The sequence below is a fragment of the Myotis myotis genome, unplaced genomic scaffold (genome assembly GCF_014108235.1).
Source record: "Myotis myotis isolate mMyoMyo1 unplaced genomic scaffold, mMyoMyo1.p scaffold_m19_p_11, whole genome shotgun sequence".
Lineage (NCBI taxonomy): Eukaryota > Metazoa > Chordata > Mammalia > Chiroptera > Vespertilionidae > Myotis > Myotis myotis.
In genome coordinates, this window is record NW_023416315.1 from 11,026,271 (window position 1) to 11,040,446 (window position 14,176).

Here is a 14,176-nt window from a genome sequence, read left to right on the forward strand (position 1 = left end):
ACTGATGATGAGTATCTAGTGTATGTCATATAACCCCCTTTGTTGCCCCGACACTGATGATAAATATCTATTGTAAGTCATATCAAATCCTGTGCCTCTGCTTGTCTCCACTAATACTTGTCTTCTACTTCCTTCAGACCAGTCTCTTCACGGTCCCATCCTGCCCTCCCACCACGCCTCTACACTCTGCTCCAGTGTAATGCCCTCTTCTGGAATGCACTCCCCGTCATGGTTGCTTCTGCAATTCCCCCTTCCCTCAAGGCACAGCTCCAGCCCTACCTCCTCAACAAAGCGTTCCCCACCACTCCCTCCTCTGCCTGCACCTATTCGGCTCTCTTCATTTAGCCCTTCATTTCCCCCAGTAACCGACAACCTCCCCATCAACCTGCTCCGTGTTCTGGGTCAGCTCCAGGGACCTTATATACAAGTGCACTGAGCAAACCGATCAGGGAAGTCCAGAAATTCTAATCGCAGAATCCGCATGGACTGAAGTTATATATGAGAAGAAAACATAGAATGTTTTTGTGACATTAAAGTGGGAAAAGTCTCAGAAGTATGCAAAATATACTACCAAAAAAGCTTTACTACAGTATTTTTTACTTTGGACAAAGTTAGCAGACAGATTTGCTGAGGCAATTTGTATAATGGCCCACATTTACAAAGTATAATTATCTAGAAGGTGTAAGAGAAACACATTCAAGTCAACAAGGAGCTAATAACAATTGCTATAACCTTAATGTTCTTTTAATAATTTAATGGTGTTTATAATTTTATTTTTTATATCTACAATATTAATGAATTGCTGTTAATAGTAAATAAAATAACTAACATCCATTGCATGTTCCCAGGCACTCGCCCAGGCAGCCTGGCTCTCACGTGTGCCTTAATCCTCTGCTTTTCAATCTCCTTTCTGCTTTGCCAAAAGGACATGAATAAGCAAGTCTCTGAAAGAGATGCTTCCATGGATCCCAGCTGTAAAAAGAGACCCTCAGCTTCCTAGTAATCAGACCAATGCCAGGAATTTCAGAGAACAATGAGATACTGCTTGGTGGTCACCAGGCTGCTAAAAATGAAGATATTGGGTAGCATTGCCGTGGCAGTGTTTCATGAAAACTTGTATGTTATTCCCTGTGACCAGCAAGCCTGGGGATTCCATGTTTATTGGGCATGAAGTGACCCTCTTAGGTGTCCGTCACAGCACTGCTGGTGACAACCGGGACCAGGCAGCAGCTGACGTGCCCGTCACTGGGAAATGGATGGAAAAACACGGCCCATGCAAGTGGTGGAACAATGAGCAGGAGATAGGAGATGTAAACTAGGTGCACAGACAAGACAGACAAGGATGATGAGCTGTTCATATCAATGTAAAAAGACACCCGTGACAAACAGCACCCTATAGTTTCCACAGATACTGTTACATAGGCTCAAAGGACATACATCAAACGTTAGAGTGAGCATCCCTGGGGGAATTGGAATGGGGAATGAGGGGGGAAAAGAATGACATAAATACATATATATACTATATAACATGACAGGCACAGGGTAATGATGATAATGTGCCATGCACTGAGAAATCTGACAGGAAAAATACCAAAACTAAAGTTAAAAATAACACACGAAAAGAAACCAGAAAATATACACCATGCAGATACTCAGAGAGTGCTAATTTCAGGATAGCCCATTGAAAGCTCTAATTTAAGCTTTGAGACTTAATTTCCCATAACCCTTCAATCTCAGAGAATGGATTCAACTACTCAATTAAGATAAAGATAACCCAAGGGGATTTTTCCCCCCAGTGGTTGTTGAAAATGCGACATTTTTCTTCTTCAGGGAAAATCCGTGCACACTGGCTGCCAACTGACATCTAACTGGTTCCGGCCATTGTGCACTGGTCTTGGGGTTGCCCTCACCCTCGAGACAGTGTTCTTCTCCCAGCAAACCTGGAATGAGGATGCTCCTGCATTTAAGAGCACTGGAATCGGGCATTGATTGATATAAGCCCTCGAGAGCTTAGTGATATGAAATGGAAGGAGGCAGGAGAATTTATTTTTAGCCAAGACATATTCCAACCTCAAACAACTACCACATCCTTCAGAGATAGGCATATTAAGTTGCTGAAAATCATTTTGATTTTTTTCCTTTTTATTGAATGTATCCTTTTGATTTTTAAAAACCATGACACATTAAAATATTTAAAAATTATCTTATATGATAAAAGCGTAGTATGCAAATTGTCTCCTTGACCGGGAGGTCCTCCAGGAGTTGGATCAGGGGGCGGGACTGACTGGGGGAAGGGAGGGAGTACCCGGCTGGCAGCCGGCAGCCACTAGAGACCCTACCAGTGCAGGAATGTCATGCACTGAGCCTCTAGTAAAAAAAAATCTGAAGCATAATGTAGTGATGCAGACAGATGAGAATTCCAAAAATCCCAAGAGACTTTACTTTGTATACATATTTAAATGTACTAAGGGTATTATTCTCTTTAATTTCTAGATAGGCCAAGAACCAACTACCTGTAAGAATTAACACAGTTCAGCCTTTAGAGTCCACTGTAGTCGTTTACAAGTGCACCTGAGTGTGTGCACATGCGCTCTCTCCAAGGCTGTGTTCACACCCTTCTTTGGGAGTAAGAGCCTCAAGGATTGGTTAGGCTTGGTAACAGATTAGCAGGCCAGGTAAACACATAAATTCCCAGGAGTCACAGGACTCATAGGAATTAATATGTGTTTTTTTCTAGAGATCCACCCGGAATAGAATTCTTCTAGAGCAGTATCAAGTCCAGAGGAAGCAAGCAACCCGCATTATGGTTGATCAAAATAAAAATAAGCTTCCATTTTTCAATCTGCTGCACCTGTTATTTCAATATCTCCAGTATCAGTTCAATTCAGAACCACAAATTATTAGAACTGGGAAACACTTGAAACATCACCCAATCCTCTTACTTGAGGCTGGCAAAATTGGGGCCTGGCAAAAAGGAGTCACTTACCTACAACTACCAAGCACATTAAGAATACAATTGGCGCCGAAACCGGTTTGGCTCAGTGGATAGAGCGTCGGCCTGCGGACTGAAAGGTCCCAGGTTCGATTCCGGTCAAGGGCATGTACCAGGGTTGCGGGCACATCCCCAGTAGGAGATGTGCAGGAGGCAGCTGATCGATGTTTCTCTCTCATCGATGTTTCTAACTATCTCTCTCCCTTCCTCTCTGTAAAAAATCAATAAAAATATATTTAAAAAAAAAAAAAAGAATACAATTGGCAAAACCTGTTTCCTGCTTGTGTTTGAGGGCACTTGTATTCATTATGCCGAGTCTTTGCTGCTAATAGACATCACTTACAGGGGCTCCAATACAGAGGAATATTACATGTATAACATACCTCCAATGTCCAGGAGGGGATGCTAGAAGTTTGTGTAACTACATGCGATCAAAATACTGTACATACTTTTTAAGCATGAAGCATGGAACTGAAAACAAGAGGGATGGATACATGGAACAGACTAACAGCTGTCAGAGGGGAGGGGAGAGAGGGACTGAATGAAAGAAGGTGAAGGGATTAGCCAAAGAACATAGCCCATAGATTCAGATAACAGTGTGGTGATGGCCAGAGGGAAAGGATGCCGGGCTGGGTGGAGGTGGGCAGAGGGTGGGGGAAGTGGGATGGGGCCACAACATTAGTAACAAAGAAACAGAATTTCTGGAGGATGAGGCCCAGAAATCAGGATTTTAAAAAGATTCCCAGGTGATTCTAACGTGCAGCCAAGGTTGAGAACCACTGTGCTAGAGGAATTTTCTACTTTTTGAGGTCCACCATATTAAGTTAATTAACACTCTTCAAGAATATCTTGTGCTCTTTGCTTACTGGCATGTGAGAGTTATTCTTGAATTTCTGCAATCTTTCTGGAATATTCTTCGTGGTCCATTATGCTCTATAGTTTAAAAAGAAAAAAGAAAAAAAAAATATATATATATTGAATGGGTTTTGGAATTTGTTAGATCTGGGTTTGAATCCATTACCTACGTGACACAGAGCAGGTGAAGCTTTTTAAGATTTCAACTGTCAAATGTGGTTGATTATAACTACTTTGAAGTATTATATAAGGATTAAGTTGTTATAAGAATTATGGTATTTAAGACTGAATTAAATAGTATTGAATAAAACAATACAACCTGATCCAATCCCTGGCACATGGTGGAGGACACATCCAGAGTATGAATTTTTATTCTCATTTCACGGTGATTTTCCTAAGGACACACATCCTCCAAGTGGCAGTGCCTAAGCAAAGCAACATGCCCTCACCGAATTACGTGGCCTCACGCCAAACTCTCCAAAGTGCCCCTTTTTGGCAGCTGCTTCTTGAGAAAGACCAGCACACTCTTTATCAGATAACGTTGTTGGCTGCCCAGCGAGCTGGGCTCCAGGCTGAGCCCCATGACCAGACCATTCATGAGGAAAGGAAGTCTCAAAGGCTGGCAGCCGCGTGGAGTTGGTCTGAACCAGAAGTTCCCAGAGACCACATGCCCCTGGCAGCCATAGAGCCTTTGGGAAAAGCAAGCAAGATGCGAAGCTTTGGTTGAGGTTTCTGGGCTACACTCAACTTCTCTGGAACCTGTGCCTGGCCCAGTCCTGCTGCAGCACTAGCAGGAGACGCTGCTGCTTCCTGGGAAGCCACAGGAAGGTACAGAGCAGCACAGGGCCCAGGAAAAAAGCTTAAATGTAAACAACTTTATAATCACCACAGGCCTTCTGGACTACACCCTCTACGTTCTCAACAATCAATTTCCCAGTATTATATCTCAGAAATGGTATGTTTTGGACAAGAGGGAAAGTAGGACAGCGGTCTCAGGAGAAAAATCAAGCCGTCTGCGCCAGCTTTTTCCTCTCTTTTCTCCCAAAAATGACCCAAGCTAGTCTAAGTTCACATCTGCCTCACACAGTATATTACAGGGCTGGACATAAGTTTCAGGGACAACTGCAGTCCAGGGATAAAGGAGCCCTAATACATACAAAGATTTCAGAGGCAACCATAAGGGAATCAGTTAATAGTTTTTAGATGATAGTAGTAAATAACAATAATATCTAATAATTACTACAAATGTACTATATGCCAGAAACTGTACTAGGTGCCTTTAGTTATATAATCTTCATAACTTTTTGAAATAGGCATTATTATTGCATCCATTTCCAGGTGAGGAATCTGAGGCACAAAGAGATTAAGAAATTTGGACAGGGTCAGACAGCTTCTAAGTGACAGAGATGAAAAATGATTAGCTACACACATTTAAAAAAATGCTTTAAGCCCTGCTGGTGTGACTCAGTTGGTTGAGCATTGTCCCAGGCACCCAAAGGTCACCAGTTCAATTGCTGCTCAGGGCATATGGCCAGGTTGCAGGCTGGAATCTGTATGGGAGGCAACCGATCGAGTTTCTGTCTCACGTAGATGTTTCTTCCTCTCTATCTCCCTTTCCCTTCCTCTCTATCTAAAATCAATTAAAACATATTTTTACGAGATGCTTTCATGACATGGAAAAGAGCTCAGAATATCAGGTGAACTGAAAGGAGAACTCACAACCCTGCACATGTTCAATATACTGTAGTCCACAAAATCATACTGCTATCCACATAAATGCAAAGAAGAAATCTAGATGTTAACACCATACAGATAACAGATTTGGTCTTGTGATATAATTATGGGTGTTGTTAATTTTATCTTGTTTCTCTAACTTTCTTCAATAAGCATCTGTACCAGCATGTCCCAAGGTGCCTCCATGGCCCCTTCGCATTCATGCCAAAGAGCTCTGTGGAGACCAGGAGCCTTTTCTGGAGACCAGGAGGCCCACAGAAAAGAGTAACCTCAGACCAGCGGCCAGGAGGAAAGGCCCAAGGTCCTGCCTGACCCACCACTTCCTTTTCTCTCCCCAGTTAGGCCACACCCACTTGCCACTGACTTGAGGCGCCCTGCCCCCAGGTCTCCACTTTCTGCCTTCTCTTGGAGGACACCGCCTGTCCACAGGATGCCACTACTGGAAGCTTTCACCTTCTTGTCCTTCTGGGCTCGTGAGTCACACCCCTTGACCATTTCAGTCTACATGAGTGAGCAAAGAAATTCTTTAATGTTTCTTTTTTTTTTTTTTTTTATTGATTTTTTTACAGAGAGGAAGGGAGAGGGATAGAAATGTTTCTTATGTGATCAGAAGTTCATTGGAAATTCTCTTCTTTTGCATACAGTTGGCCTTGGGTTATCTACATTGGAGCAGTCCCAGCTATCCATTACCACAGAAGTGGGGGAAAGTGTTGACATAGATTGCAAGATAACAAGCACCGATTTTGAAAAGGACATCATTCACTGGTACCGGCAGAAACCGAATCAGGCTTTGGAGCATCTGATTTATGTGAGCTCCACCAAAGGCCCTGCTCGAAGCCATGTAGATGGAAAGAGAAACATAGTTGAGGCAAGAAAGAATTCTCAACTTCTCACTTCAACCCTCCGCATATATTTCATAGGAAAAAAAGATACAGGTACTTACTACTGTGCTGGGTGGTACACACAGTCCTCTGTGGGTAGGACTCACAGTCCTAGAACTGTGGAGACAACTCACACAGGATCCCCACCTTGGATTCGTGCCCACCCACATCCTTCCCAACAGTGGCAACTGCAACCAGCACCCGCCTCCCCAGCTGGGCTCCTGGCCTCGGCCTCACCTTGTCTGCAGCTCTTCTTCAGCTTCCCAGGAAGCCACGTTGGCTTATGCTTGCACATCAGCTTCCAGCTGATTCCAGGAATTGTGCTTCCAAAGCTTCATTTGACAGTATGTCCCAACTAATTAAAGTCTTGTCTGGGGACTCAGAGCACACAGTCTATGCCACTGTCCATCATCTCACCACCCAGTTTCAGGTTGAGAGGGGGAAGGGATGGCTGGAGCCATTATTATCACACTAGGGGCCCAGCGCGCAAATTCGTGTACCTTGAAAAGAACTGTGGGCCCAGAGGCTGTGGTGGGCACAGGGGTGGGTCATGGCCAATCCTCCGTGCCCCTGCATGGCCTCTCCCACTGCAGCCCCCTGTCCCCTGTCTGCCAACATCCCGCTCCTGCACTGACAGTACCAGCCATGCTCACCCCTGCTGAGGCGCAGAGTGATTGGGGCCAGCACCAGCAGTGGGTGTGAGCGGGGACAGTGCCATCAGTGATTGTGAGCAGCAGCTGCTGACCCAATCACCCCTCAGGAGCAGGGGGAGGTGGACAAACCCTCAGGGGCAATTAGGGCCGACAGCCACCGCTCACACCCACTGATAGTGCTGAGCAATCGAGTCAGGCACCAGGCGCTGGCAGCGGGTGCAAGCAGTGGCTCCAGTGCTGGCAGTGGGTGTGAGCAGAGCCGTCACTGGCAGCAGGTGCAAGCAGTGGCTGCCAGCCTGGATTGCCTCTCAGGAGCAGGGGGAGGTGGAGAAACCCTGAGGGGTGATTGGGGCCAGCAGCCACCACACGCACCCGCTGACAGCACCGAATGATCAGGGCCAGCGCCAGGCACTGGCAGCAAGTGCGAGTGGGCCATTGCTGGCAGCAGGTGTGAAAGGTAGGCAGGACAGTGGAGCATGGGAGCAAAAAATTTTCAGTAACCAACAGAGGCTAGCCCAAATGACAGCGACCAGTGCCCCACCTTGGTCTGGCACCTCTGCTCACCTGTCCACCTTCCTGCCATGCTCAGAGGGAGATAATAATACCACTACCTCTCAAGATTGATATCTACACAAACAAAAGAAAATATGCAAATTGACTGTACCTTTGTGACACCCACCAGCCAATCAGGAGTGAGTATGCAAATTAGCCCAACAAAGCTGGCAGGTTAATTTGCATATGCAGGCGCCAAGCTGTTGGGGGCAGGGCGGGATGCTTGCACCTCTCCAGGCCTCTAGGCAGCATGGGAAGGTGGAAAGGCGGCTCCAGCTGGAGCAAAGGTGGTGCCAGCAGCCAGGGGAAGGAAGGCCCATTCTTGCACAAATCTTCGTGCATCGGGCCTCTAGTATGTTGTATAAATAAAATAATACAAGAAAACTTTTACAGAAGTATCAACAAATTCTCAAAGTAGGATTGGACTCACATAATCTAGCTCCAGAGTCTGACCTATAGATGATAACAGGATGAAAGAAGTGCTGTGCATTGTTCCTACACCCATGGAGAAAACAAAACTGAATTTAGTGAAACATTCGCTGACACAATCTAATGCTTCGCACTTAATATGTGACCAGGATTGGAGTGATCTGGAGTCTTCACAGAACACATAAAATGGCAATAAGTTATCAGTTTGTTTTTTAAAATATAAAATAAAAATGTTATCCTTTCATAATGCACCTCTGAAATAATTGTGAAACTGATGCCTGCCCTTTAATCCATGCATTCTTCTTATCCAGTACATCCTGGGTCCCACAGAAACAATATGGATGTCACCTTGCCCCTGTGGCATACACACTCCCTTATCCATTTGATAATTTCTAAGATCATGGCAACATATGCATCCACACCACCTCCTCTTCTAAGGACCCTGGTTCCAGTTATCAATGCAGGGAGGCCATTGGACAAAAGACGGAGATTGACAGGAAAGGCTGACATGGAATCAGCCTCTCGGCCTTGCTCCTCCACCTTTGATGCATGCAGCCTTTTGTGAGTCCATCCTGTCCCTGGGATTCCTGACCATCATATTCTCCCAGTGTGCACCACAATAGGTTTCTTAAACCGACATAAGGCCTTACTGCTTATCTAATCTTTTAATAGGAGAAAAGGAAAAGGGAAAGACCTGAGAGAAACACAAAGAATCTGAGAACATGAGCCCTTTCAGCAGGAAAGTACAGACAAGCTTGTCAATATACCGCTGCTACCTTCTTCACATGGTTGTCTCATGTAGTCCCCAAAGGGCCTCCTAGAGCAGTGGTGAGGTGCTGACAGTGAGGCACTCCTGTGCTCAGAGCGGAGAAGAAAACTCTCCAGCAGCTTTTTATATGTCAGGCTAAATGGTGAATAACCGGGATAGAGACACCATATTTACATTGCACTCAAGAACAGAATATTAAACAGCCTTTGAAAACAATATTTTATGGATTGATTAATAAAATAAAAAATATTTACAATATAACATAAAGAAAAATTAATGAGTGTACAATAATCTCTTAACAATAAGATTGTTTGTGTTGACAGTATTATAATAAAAGGGGGAAGTGAATCCTACAATTTGTGAGAGTGATTATTATCTGAAGGACTAGATGGCTTTATTTTTTCTATGTACTTTGATTAACTTTACATATTTTTCTTAATGAGCTAATACAGTTTTACAAAAATATTTAACAAAGTAATTATCACTTGTATGATAATAATACTAACAAGACTTTATGATATCATTGAAGACTCATGATGGACCAGATCCTAATATTTGAGTGTTTGGGCATTACCCTCATGTAATGTTATAATGGAAGCTTCTGAATAGCTCTAAAAGATACTTATGCAGGCAAGGTACATATGTACAAAGTAAGGTATGAAGCTCAAGTAAGTCAACAAATGTTAGGTAAGGGTAAGGGAATAGGAATGTGTTTATGTTTTGTCATTAAATAATATTTATATAGATTATTAAAAGACCTCAATATTGCTCACAATGATAAATTAACAAAAAGAAGAGACTATAAAGACAAATATTCAAATCCTACGTTAAAATGTTTATTTATATGTAATCCCAAGCAATCTTATATCTATTCATAAATAAGTAAAGAGAAATACAAAGTAAAAGTATTGAATGGGTGCCTTTTGCTGTCATGTTTTATAGGATTTTACTCAGACTTTTTTTAATGAGCATCTGTTACTTATCTGATTTCTCCTGTCTCCCAGATCTGGGCCTTTGAATGAGTCACTTCTCTTTGCCACTGTCCTCAATGCCAAATGGAGTTTATCATAAGAGCTACCTCACAGCACTGTTGCTGAGAGGACTGAATAAGTAAGTAAACATTTAGAAAAATGCCTTACAAATAACAATTCCTCAATGGTTATTAAATGCCACATTAGTTTTAAAACTTATTATTACATATTAAACATAATATAGCTGTGAAAGTACTCCTGCATGTGGGATAATTATGTTCATGAGACAGCTCCAAGGTCCACAGTGAGAAGCTGAGTTCCTGGATTGCTCTATCTCCCAACTCTGCCAGCAACTGCAGTCCAGTCCCTTCATGGAGGCAGCAAGATTATAAATGAAATTTGATGACCTGAGCAATAATCTGTGTGGTGACATCTCAATTAATTTTTAAAAGCACTAAAGTACTTCCATGCTTCTGAATTTGGTATCCTATATAATAAAAGCCTAATATGCAAATTGTTCCCCTCCACCCAGAGTTCGACTGCTCACTATGACGTGCGCTGACCACCAGGGGGCAGTGCAGAACATGGTGGGCATTGGCAATGTGCTGTGACCTCTTGCAGGCTTCCTGGGGGGGGGGGGGTGGGGGGGGCGGTGACGGGGACTGAGGTGCAGTGAGAACACAGGGTGTCCACCGAGCACGCTCCACTCCCCTTGTTACCCTCCCCAGGGACATCAGGGCTCGTGTGCAGGGGAAGCCCCCTGCACAGGTGCCAGGCGCCCTTGAGGAGCCCACCCCGCACCCACACAGCATCTTCTGGGTTAGCCAGGCCACAGCCGCTGGGACCGCAGGGGCTGGTCAGGCTCCCCATGGCTTCCTGCAGGAGCTGGTCTGCGAGGAGGGCCGGGAGTAAGTACAATGACTGCCTGGCTTCCATGCGGTGCCACTGGGTGGCCCAGAGGCCCACACTGCTCCCCGGCCCGCAGTGTCCAGCCACACTTACCACTTCTCCATGTGAGGACTCGGGCACCGTGACTCAGGCGGAGGCCAGTGTAGGCCCAGAGGGCCAGGTGCTGCCCAGGGCCCAGAAGTCAGCTGTGGCCTGCCATTTCATGCCAGACGTTTGTGCTTTGATCGCTGGCCAGGCCTAGGGACCACACCTGCGCACGAATTTCATGCATTGGGCATCTAGTCTTAAATAATGTCGATGAGGTGTTTCAGTGTCTGATTTCTATGTTGTTGTGTAACAGAAAAATAAAGGTCAGGTTTTATACCCAAAGTCCTGAATCAATGGCATATCACAGAAAGATGGGCTTAGGCCAGTGATGGCGAACCTTTTGAGCTCATCTTGTCAGCATTTCGAAAAACCCTAACTTAACTCTGGTGCCATGTCACATATAGAAATTTTTTGATATTTGCAACCATAGTAAAACAAAGACTTATATTTTTGATATTTATTTTATATATTTAAATGCCATTTAACAAAGAAAAAACAACCCAAAAAATGAGTGTCATAGTTTCGCCATCACTGGCTTAGGGGCTGAACATAGCAGGTGAGTCTTCATATTTCTGAAGCAATGCCTCTATGACATGGTATTTCATGGGGAACAGCTGAATGGCTATGAGAACCATCCCGGCCCAACCCCAAGACAGACACGTTTTTCACAAAATATTTTCGTTCCAGATCATAAACTCTCTTGCCCAGTCTTCCCAGCACTTATGGGGCACAGGGAGCCCCAGAAATGATCATATCTGTAATAGGTCATGAAGAACCCCAAGGAACATCTGAGCCACCACTTGCTCTAAGAAACCAGAACCAGCCCCACCTCCTGCCTCAAGTCTGCTAACAGGGACCTCCGTGACTTACCTTCTCCCTGGGAGCTGCTTGGTGCACAGGATGCCACCACTGGAAGCTGTCATCTCCATCTCCCTCTGGGCCTGTGAGTTGTCCCCATCATTTCAGTCTACCAGACAGACCCAAGAAATTCTTTACTGTTACTTCTTTACATGCCATTTGTTCATGGAAGTTTATTTTTATTTTATTTTTGCTTGCAGTTGGCCTTGGGCAGTTAAAGTTGGAACAACCTAAACTATCAATTTCTTGGGCAAAGGGTGAGAGTGCCCAGATACCTTGCAAGGTGTCTTCTAACACCTTTAGCAACGATTACATTCACTGGTACCGGCAGAAACCAGATCAGAGTATAGAACATTTAATATATGTGGCCTCCACAGCCACTGTTTTTGGGAAGAACAACAAACTTATGGCAAGTAAATATTCTCAAACTTCCACTTCCACCTTGATAATAAATTTCTTAGAAAAAGAAGATGAGGCCGTTTACTTTTGTGCCTGCTGGACGGTCTACACAGCATTTGAGATGCCAGGATCACCTGCACAAGAACCATCATCAGTCTGTGCCCACCAACATCTTTCAATATGGGCAACCACAGAGGCTGCACAGCTGGGCCCCAGCCTGAGCCTCCCTCCTTACGGAACTTGAGTCATGTACTCTGTTGTTTGTAACCAGCTTCTGGGACCAGGAACTCAGCTAGAATGTGTAAAGAAAGCCCACTCAGCATGGCTCAGTGGTTGAGTGTTGACCTATGACCTATTAGGTGGTCGGCAAACTCATTAGTCAACAGAGCCAAATATTAACAGAACAACGATTGAAATTTCTTTTGAGAGCCAAACTTTTTAAACTTAAAATATATAGGTAGGTACATTGTGATTAACTTAATTAGGGTACTCTTAAGGCTTAGGAAGAGCCACACTCAAGGGGCCAAAGAGCCGCATGTGGCTCGCGAGCCGCAGCTTGCCAACCACTGACTAGGAGGACCTGGTTTGATTCCTGGTCAGGGAACATGCACTGGTTGCAGCTCAATCCCCAGCATAGGGAGTGCATGAGGCAGCTGATAAATGATTCTCTCCCATCATTGATGTTTCTATCTCCCTCCCTTCCCCTTCCTCTCTGAAATTAATAAAAATATATATTTAAAAAGAAGAAAGTGTAAAGCAAATGCTGACTTCAGAAATCTCAAAGGAAAACCTGACCCATTGCTTCCCCTCCCCACACTGACCTGGACAGCCTGAGTCCTCACTTTCCTGCCTCCTCCTTGGTGACACAGTCTGGCAGACAGCAGGATGTCCCTGTGGAAACATTCATATTTTTCTCACTCTAAGCTTGTGAGTTGCTTCTCAATTATATCAACATGGATCAGAGTTGAAAGAGATTTTTCATTGTTTCCTGTCTCTATGTCAGATGTTCAGGAGAATTTCCACTTTTTGTTTGCAACTGGACATGGGCAGTTACAGCTGGATCCACCTAATTGTCAATTTTCAGAACAGTACAAAAAGGGTTCATCTCTTGTATGATGTCCACTGAAGCCTTTGACAATACAGTTATAGACTGGTATCAATAGAAACCAAACCAAATTAGGACACAATTGAAGTTAATAATCTCAACAAAACCCCTGCTCCAGTTCAATTAGCTAAGAAAAGCAACAAATTTGAGGTAAGAAAAAGTTTTCAAAAATCTACTTCAGCCCTGACCATAAACGTCACAGTCAAACATGTGGGCATTGACTACTGTGCTGGTGGGACCCACAGCACTAGAGGTGCCAAGTTGCCCAACAACAGCCTCTTCCGGGTGTGTGCCCCACCCAGCCTTCCTTCAAGGTGCAAACACAGCTAACCCCTGCCTGGGCCTCCAGCCTCCACCTCGCCTTCTCTGCTGCACCTCTGAGTTCCCAGGAAGCCAACGGTGTTCCTCACACATTAGGCCCCACCTTGAGCAGGAGGCATCTCTGACCATGATGTTCCCAAATCTTCATTTAAACTACTTCCTTGTGAATTAAAGTCTCATTGTGGAATGAGTAGACACAGGCCCAATTGATCATATCACCATCCAAAGACCTCCACTAACAGAGTGACTCATGCTGAGGGAGGAATCACTGTGCACCAGCATGCCTAGATATGGTACATACACATTACCACATATAATTATCGTCACACCCCAGAAATATAATCATTATTTACCCATTTAAAAGATAAAGACATTAAAGCTCTAAGAATTTAAATGTTTGATCAAAGACAAGAGGTCCATGTATTTTTAACTGGATCATGAGACTCCCTTGAAAACATAAACATCACAATTCAATAAGAAGCAAAATACTCGAGGTAAATCTGGGATGGAGCAAATATCCTCTTGCTGGGGGAGGAGGAAGATAGTTCCTCACTTCACATTCGTGGCTGTAGGAACATGATGTCAGCAGAAAGGAGGTCACAGCCATTGGGGCCATTAGGTGTGCCTACCCTTCTGTGAGTAACCCTTGATTCTGCTTATG

The 14,176-nt window shown here is 44.3% G+C and overlaps 1 gene segment (V, D, J or C); it reads left to right on the plus strand.

Moving 5' to 3' along the window:
• Positions 1 to 6,011: 6,011 nt before the first annotated feature.
• Positions 6,012 to 6,821, plus strand: LOC118666553. The segment is given in 2 exon segments: positions 6,012 to 6,054; positions 6,226 to 6,821. Coding segments are annotated over 2 exon segments (639 nt in total).
• Positions 6,822 to 14,176: the final 7,355 nt, after the last annotated feature.